This window comes from Hevea brasiliensis, chromosome 12 (assembly GCF_030052815.1).
Source record: "Hevea brasiliensis isolate MT/VB/25A 57/8 chromosome 12, ASM3005281v1, whole genome shotgun sequence".
Classification (NCBI taxonomy): Eukaryota; Viridiplantae; Streptophyta; class Magnoliopsida; order Malpighiales; family Euphorbiaceae; genus Hevea; species Hevea brasiliensis.
The window spans coordinates 13,905,270-13,914,069 of NC_079504.1; the positions used below are offsets into that span (position 1 = coordinate 13,905,270).

The 8,800-nt window shown below is 33.1% G+C and overlaps 1 protein-coding gene across 1 annotated transcript; it reads right to left on the reverse strand.

The window, feature by feature from the left end:
* Positions 1 to 2,799: 2,799 nt before the first annotated feature.
* On the reverse strand, positions 2,800 to 8,535 carry LOC110665333 (uncharacterized). The gene is made up of 7 exons (XM_058131179.1): positions 8,427 to 8,535; positions 7,074 to 7,660; positions 6,523 to 6,954; positions 6,249 to 6,365; positions 4,726 to 4,782; positions 3,936 to 4,405; positions 2,800 to 3,758 (listed from the first exon to the last, which is right to left on the reverse strand). The coding sequence occupies exons 1-7, from the start codon at positions 8,438 to 8,440 to the stop codon at positions 3,060 to 3,062; spliced, it is 2,376 nt and encodes a 791-aa protein (XP_057987162.1). The 5' UTR covers positions 8,441 to 8,535; the 3' UTR covers positions 2,800 to 3,059.
* Between the last annotated feature and the right edge of the window lie 265 nt (positions 8,536 to 8,800).

Consider the following 8,800-nt stretch of genomic DNA (forward strand, 5'->3'; position numbering starts at 1 on the left):
ATGGTTCTGTTCTTCCTCTCACTAACCCCATTTTGCTGTGGAGAGTAAGGGGCGATGGCGGTGCTCAATTCCAGCCTCTTCGCAAAATAAATTGAATCTTTCTGATGTATATTCAGTGCCATTATCCGATCTAATGACCTGAATCCTGCAGCCACTTTGGTTTTCAATCCAGTTTTTGAACTTCATGAAAATTCCAGCAACTTCCGATTTAAACTTCATAAAGTATATCCAGCACATTCTTGTTAAATCATCAATAAAAACTATGTAATACCTGCTGCCATTTAGTGAAGGAGTTGACTGCGGACCACATAGATCAGTATGGATTAGCTGCAATTTCTCTGTAGCTCTCCATGTAGACGTTCTGAATGGAAGTCTAATTTGCTTCCCAAGCATACAAGCCTTGCAGCTTGTGAGATGCTCCTCCAGGTTTGGTAGACCTCTTACAAGATTATTTCTTTGTATGAACAGCAAAGCTTGATGATGAAAATGCCCCATCCGTTTGTGCTAAGTGTCTGTGGAAGTGAGTTGACATGAAAATGCCACTTGCTCCTCCTCCAAAGGATTCAGAGAAAAACTTCTTTGCCGCATCTTAATTCTGAATAATTCTTGACCGCTTGGATCAAAGATCAAACACATTTTATCTTCAAACAAAAGTTTGAATCCTTTCTCCGATGCGTCCCACACTCGAGAAATTCGATCAATTTCAGGAACATACAAAACTTCAGAGATTATTTTTATACCTGAAAGACTTTCAATGGCTATCGTCCCCTCTCCTTCTACTGTGATATATTCTCCATTTCCAATTCTGACCCTTGAACTTGCAGATTTGTCGAGCTCTCTAAATAGCTCCTCATTATTGGTCATATGGTTTGTACAACCACTATCAACAAGCCAGTTTTTGCTTGATGTCTTTGTGTGAAACATGAAGCAACAAAGAGTTGTTCGCTCTTGTTGAGTTGCAACTTGAGCCTCACCCTGCTGCTGTGTCTCCTTCTCTTTGCAAATTATCTCTGCATGCCCAAGTTTCTTGCATTTTCTACATCTCATGTCAGGTTTTCTCCAACACTTGTAGTGAGAATGATTCTTTCTGCCACAATATTGACAAGGAGAATATTTTCCTCCTTTGCTGCTAGTGTTGGAGTTGCTTTCAGTAGCTGCATTTTCTAAACTGCCTGCTACTCCTTTCTTTCCTTTCCACTTCTTGTTTTTGTCTCCAGAATTTTGCTGCCATTTGGCTTGCAAGGCTCCCTCAGTAGTTCCTTCTTGCCTCATCATTCTTCTTTGTTCCTGTGCCTGCAGTGCACTTACTAATTCTGTCAAACTGATCCTTGACAGATCTTTAGTGTTTTCCAAAGAAGCAATGGTTGCCTCATATCTTTCAGGCAAGGATACAAGTATTTTTTGAACAATTCTATTGTCAGTAAGTTCAGCTCCAAGTATCCTTACCTTATTTGCAATGCCAGATAGCCTTTCTACATACACCTTGGTATTTGATTCCTTCATATCAGCATTTCAAATTCTCTAACCAGATTCAGCACCTTCATTCCTCTAATTCTTTCATCTCCTTTGTACTCATTCTTGAGAAAATCCCAGATAGCTTTAGCTGAGCCAAGCGACATGATCTTGCTGAAGATGGTATGAGAAACTGCAGCAAAGAGACAATTCTTTGCTTTGGATTTTTTGGTCTTTTTCTCCTTGTGTGTTTTGATCTGAGCCATTGTTGGATTTCCTGGTAAAGGAGGTACCTCATAATCTTCCTCTACAGCTTCCCACAAATCACACGCATCCAAAAAAGTTTCCATTCTCACTGCCCACACTTGGTAGTCTTCTCCATCAAACACTGGTGGAGCCACTACTGAAAAAGAACTCTCACCTTCCATTTTCAAAGGTGTTTTACAGAAGCAGGATTGGTTAATGTTTTGGGTAAACACTCAGTCCAAAAACTCACAAGTCTCTCACAGGTCCCTTAAGAAAATAGGGCTCTGATACCAATGTTAGTATATATGGAAGAGAATAATAGAATATAGCAGCAGAGAAATATAGCAGCAGATGATGTTTTATTTGATTCATCAAGCTTACATATATAGAACTTGGAATAACAGAAATTCAATAAAAATTCCAAGTCCTAGTAGCTGATTACGTGATCCACAAAATCTCAAGTAAGACTAACAGTTTCCTAAATAATAGGAACTAATTATTGATAAGGAAATATTCAAATTTTGAATTAGTAAAACAAGGTTACGTGCAGTCCAAAAGCATTATTCTAACAAGTCCCTTCTAATAAGATTTAATTTCTATAGTTTAGATACTTGCAGGTCTCTTCAACAAAGTTATTCTACAGTTTATGGACAAGCCAGTCCGTTCAAGCAAATTCTCAGCAACAAACTTTCAAGAAAACAACAATCATTCAAAGCTTTTCATGGTGGAGAAAACATACTTGATAACAACCATACTTCATTTTAACAAAAACAACCATAAATGATTTGAAATAGGCTCTCAAAGATTATTTTAGCTCTTATACCATTTGTTGGAAAAAAAAATAGAAGAGAGAGGGATGTGGAAATCATCTTTAACAAAGACAAAAGTTTCAAAAACAAAACATTTACAAAAACAATAAAACAAAACATTTTTCTTCTCCTTTTTCATTTTTTCTCTCACAGATTACTCCCTCACTCTTTGAGCGCTCTCTGCTCACAGTACACATACAACACACATACACGTCTCAAAGCTCTAGCACTCTTCCTTTTTATTGGCAAAGGAATGCCTTTTACAAGTTAATAAACACACACCTAACACTTAGACAAATTTCCTTTAATTCTTCCGACAAACATGGAAAGCCATTCCTTTTTGAACTAACACATTACATAAAAAATTTCCAACAGCAAAATATCTCACTTTCCAATAGTTGTGCATTGAACAACACAAGTACAAAGCTTTTATAGTACAAAATTATAGCTGATGGAAACAACAGATGACTATATGAAACTATGTGATCAAACACAACAAATAATCTTTATAACTGAAACAGGGATAAGAATCTAACACTCTTATAATAACTATCAATGTTGCTTTCTTGCTCGGGATTGAGAAAACATTCCAAAGCAAGGAAGAATTTTCCAAGCTGTTTCAAAAGCATCTTGTATTAGTGTCCGATATAGATGGATTTGTAATATTGTGAATACCGATACAGGAAAGAAAGCAGCAATGGAAATGAGACTTGTTGTCCATTCTTTCTCAGAACGAATGACTAGTAATATGGTGGCACCGAATGCAAGCATGGCACTAATTACCGAGAAGAAGAGTAAAATGAAGCCAAAATTAAGTTTCCAAGGGATAGAGCGACGAAAATCATCAAATTCAAATGGAGAAGTGAGGATGGAGAGGAAAGCCACAACTGAAGTTAGGGAGAACGCCAAGGCAATCACATCCATGACAGTGAAAAATATGAAATAAGGAGCACGTAGGAAAACAGGAAAGCCCCTTTCATTAACACCTCCAGGTACAGTGTAGGCAGCAGCAAAAACAACAGTGGCAACAAGGGCAGCAACAGTAGAGCATGACTGAGAGGTTTCCTTAATCCATGTCTGCGCTTCTTCAAGTTGTTTTTTGTGCGTCAATTCAAAGAGCATTCTTGGAGTCAAAGGATTTTTGAATTCCTCTTTTGCAATCACACGCGCAAATTTTAGCCCATTTTGGCACTCTTTACTCATTTTTGCTCGAAGCAAGGGATAGTAAGAGGGAACAACCGACTTCACACGCTGCATAGAGATATGTATATATGAAGAGTTCCTCAATCAGTAATAATAATAATAATAATAATAATAATAATTGAGCAGAATGGGAGCTGTATGTTGATTCTTAATTAGATGAAAGTGACAAACGGATTTATGTAGCAAAGATGTAAAGGATAATAGTAGGAGAGGAGAGGGGCTCACATCAAACCACTGTAACTCTTCTTGTAGTTGGAGTGCAGGACCGGGCTTGGTGCCTCCAGTGTAGTGCTCGGTGTCCGCAACAAGGTGCAGCAAGGTGTTACCATCATCATCAATTTTCCGAGCCATCTTATCCCATGACATTCCCTTATCTTTTAACAGGTCGAAAATCTCCTCGCGTCTGTACATCACAGCCCAATGCAATATGCTCTGACCTTTATTGTTACGAAGGTCCACATAATACTGAGGAATCGCATCAATAATTTCACTGACAATCTCTAGTATTCCTGTCTTAATTGCGATAAACAAAGGGGATGGCCTCCCTGAAGTTAATAAGGGAATTCTACTCCAGTTAAATTGATCTGAATCAAATTCTTCCACCCAAACAGTATTCCTTATTAACCTCTTGGCAAGTTGCAAAGCAAATTTGTGCTTTCTCTTCTCTTCCCATATTCTTCCCGCTACTGGGCATCCTAGATATCAATGTTGGATCCAAAAAATTTGTTAGTTGTGCATATATATAATTTTATTTTAATTTTAAAATATAATTTTAAGCCAAACTTTATTATTAAAAATTAATTTCAAGAAAAATTTAACTTAAAGCACTTAACAAAGCTCGAATTCAAATCCCAGTGCACCTCTAATTTTTATTTTGATAATTAAATAAAAATTTAAAAATTTAAAATATATAGAATTATAAAAATGTAAAATATTAAAAAAACAAACCATTAGATTTAGAAACAAAATATACTTGTAATGCAAATTTTGCTTTAGAGAGAGAGAGAGAGAGAACCTTCAATGATTTTGCGAGTCAATCGTCTGGCACATTTTGATTCTCTCAAATGAGCCACTAATCAAACAAAACGATAAAGTTAAAGTAATAATTGTTTTCTTTAAATCATCAATTATATTATAATAAAGTTAAATACGAATGACAATCAATAAATAAACACAGATTGAACATATTTTTAGAGTTGTAAATGTATGCTTGCGCTTCGACAAGTCTATGCTTTTTTATTATTATTAAATTTACGTTTAATCTTTTATTACTTTCAAACTATACTCAGAAAAATTATAATGTAAATTATTTGGAATTTTATTTTTTATATTAAAAATAAAGAAAATAAATTTTATGAATTCAACTATTGTTTAACATATATTATGCTCTATTTTATTAGATGCTGGATGCAATTATTAGCCTTATAATATATATTTTTTTAAGAAAAAAAAGTTATATTTTGAGATTAAATTAGAAAATCAAATAAAAAAAAATTAAAAGCACCAAGTGAACAATTTCTAAGTTAAATTTTTGAAGTTGATTATAAATTAGTAGTGCAAATATGCAGTTTAAATCATAATCAAATGTGGTAATTTTTATCCGATTTAATTTACTTGGTTTAAAGCGACATGTAATCCAATTAATTTACTTAATTTTAAACAAATTAAACTTAAATAACTTATAAATCTAAGAGGCAATTTGATAATTTATTTGATCCAACTCAAATTTTATTCAACTATTAAATAGATAAATTTTATTTTTAAAATAAAAATTTTATAAAAATAATTTTGTAAGTGACTCAAAAAGAAACCATGTAAATTGACCTGAAATTATTTTTATATAATAAAGGTGGTAAATTTTAACTCCATCCATTAGACTTAAAGCCACCAATAGTTCCTTTCAATTCATACAAAATTTAAATGACTTAAACTCGAATGAAAAATTGAGGATCGATTTAATAAACTTTTTGTGATCTAAGACTAACCCATTTGTATTGACATAATCAGCCCTAATTTTAATTAGAAAAATAAATTAAAAAAATGAATTTTTTAAAAAAAGATTAACATTTTTATTTGAGGATGAAATTTATTTTGTATACATAGCAATTGGATAGATAATCTGTAATTAAAAAATGGCCTGAATTCAAATATGTACAATTCAATCCCTTGTTCACCTTTATCGCATAACGATCACGATATATATATGTATAATTGGAATGTAAAAATAACTTGTGTAGAAATATTGATATCATTCTTGATTTTCTGTTTTATATAGGCAAGCAAATGTCTTGGTTTTTGTTTTCCAAATTTCTTTCCTTTTTTGATAGAGAAATTAGGAAAGTGATAATCAAATATCAGATTCTATGAGATAAATAATAAACTTTTAGTTATTGAACTAAATTAGGCTAGGCTTATTTTTTAAATTTCAAAGAGCTTCAAAACAATGTCATAAATCAAGGAGAATGACAATAAATAATGTATTATCTTAATTAATTTAAATAAATTATTATTACATTATGAAGAAAAATAAGTCATTACCAAAGTTGTGGAATAAACTGCTTTCTGGATTGCATGTTTTGCCACTCTCCAAATCTTCCTGCAATCTTGAATCTGCCTCTTGATTGTCATTTTCTTCCACATCTATGCCGGGAATGCCTGTAATATATCAAATTAGTGTATCAAGATTCACATATTTTATGTAGTAGAGTTAATTTAGACAGCTATAAAATTATTAAACTTAAAATTCCACCTTGGAATAATGGATCTGGAGTTAAACAAATTAAATAATAACTCAGCTGGAAATGGAACATACAAAAGTAAACCAAGTATTCAAAAATGTTCCCCACGGTGTATCCACTCCAGAAAGCAGAAGGCATATCAGCGAGAACATGAAGAGCAGTTTTCCGAACAATCGGGCGACTTTCACCCTTCTCAAACTCTGAAACCTTGGGAGTTTCTTCCTTCGACGACTTTGCACTTATACTGCGCTCATCCTCGCTTTCCTCCTTTTTTCCTTTTAGTTGGGGCAGAGCTGTTGTCGGTGCAGACGGACGACTTTCACCCCCATTCGACTCTGAAGTCGAGGGAATTTCTTCCCCCAACGACTTTTTTTTCTCCTTGTTTATCCTTTGCTGGGGCTCAGAAGTTTTCTGTGCAATCGTGCCTTCTTCATCCTCCGACACTGAAGTGGTGTCTTTCCACACTGTAAGTGATGCATCAAGATTAACCAACCACAAAGCAGTCTCTGCATGGGAAGACCAAATTGATTATATATAATTAGATTGTACACGAGTGAGTGCGTGCATGAATGAAGAGAGAGAGAGAGAGAGAGAGAGAGAGAGAGAGAGAGAGAGAGAGCGGAACCGAAGTGTTGTCCTTCCATGGCAATTTGAAGGATAGATTTCCCATCAACATATCTTTTTCTGCTATCCTTTGCTATCTTATTGAGAATTGTTTGTCCTTTATTTGTTATTTCAATCTGTCCTTCTTGACTCGCTAAGAACTTGACTATTTTTGTCCTACCAAATGCAGCAGCTGTAAACAGTGGGACCTCGCCGTCCACATTTTTAAGCCCAAGTAGCTTCTTTACTAGTTCTTTGTAGGGGCCATCGACCAGGAAGTTTATGACCTCAAAGTTTCCAACGATGGCAGCCTCGTGAAGAATATTGTTTTTCTCTTCGTTTTCCGTAAGGATGATATCCCGAACGGTATTTTCCGGAAATGCCCTAGAAGTGACAATTTCAAGAAGATCTTCAAATGGTTTCTTCTTTTTGCTGTTCAGTGCCAAGTGAAATACCCTATCACCATTGATATTCACCGGAGACAGCAGGTGCTCAGGACGACGCTTATAGTAATTAATCAACCCATCCCAGTTTCTATCCGAGATTGCGCAATAAACTTCTTTCATTTCTTCAAGCATATCCATGTGTCCTCGCTTTGTATTTCTTTGTCTGCATTGCATGAGCTAAAATTTTATTAGAAATTAGAGTTTTCAAAATAGAATTCTCAGTTTAGAATTAAAGAGTTTTTATTTTATTAGAAATTATTAAAATGAATGTGAATTTTCTAAATTGAAAGAATAAAAAATTCATTACAATTTCTCTTAATATACAATTTTATTTCTGTTATTTTAAATTAATAATTTTTTTTATTTTGATAAAGATATATTATTAATAAAGAAAAGGTTGCAAAAGATAAAGTATATTATATAAAAAGAAAACAAATTACACTATATTTTGTAAGTGTGATGCAATATAATGTAATTATATTTTCTATTGAATCTTAATAAAAAATTTGATTGCATTACATTTTATTACAATTTACTAAACATAATCTTAATATGTATTTCACACTCAATAAATCAATAATTGCTATGTTTTATAAATACTTCATTCATTTTTAATAAATAAATGACATGTATTTCTAAATTTCCCAAACCCGTAATGTATAATATATTCTTATTTGTGTAATGTAATGCTATGAGTATAATAAAAAGAATATATTCTTAAAATGAATGTGAATAATTCTACAAAAGAGAAAATTGAGTCTTACCCATATATATGAGAAAATTCTTATTTAAATTCGATCTATTATGGACCAAAGATATATACATAAATATATGAGTTTTATCATATATATTGTATCTTGAATTAGCGAAAATTTAGACAAGAAAAATCCTCTCTATATATATATAAAAGCATATATGATAGGTGTTACCTTTCAGTAGCCATGTGAGGCTATGCTGACGGAGGCCAGAATAGCCGGAATGAATGCTCCTTTGCACAGACTAATCTCCGTAAAGAAATTAACAAGAAAACAAGCAATTGCTTCAATTAGTAAGTTAATTTGGGTAGCTCCTAGCATCTAAACTTATAGGGTACTCTTCATCGTGTAACATGTGGTGGATGCCATGGCGGTATCTTCACTTTGCTTGTTTAATTATAAAGTTAAAGATTACTAGCTTATAAAAAAAAAAAGTTAAAGCTTAATATATCATGATGAGGATACCAAATGTAAAGGTAACGTTATAATTTCTTTGCAGCTAATTATTAATCATTTTTTAATATTTTTATCTCTAAATTTTTCATAAT

Excerpts from the sequence above, each read along its gene's own strand:
- LOC110665333 (XM_058131179.1), bottom strand. Across the intron at positions 4,783-6,248 it reads CAGTTTATTCCACAACTTTG|TGGCTCATTTGAGAGAATCA; the intron begins GTAATGACTTAT and ends TTGTTTGATTAG. Across the intron at positions 4,406-4,725 it reads GACTCGCAAAATCATTGAAG|GATGCCCAGTAGCGGGAAGA; the intron begins GTTCTCTCTCTC and ends ATTGATATCTAG.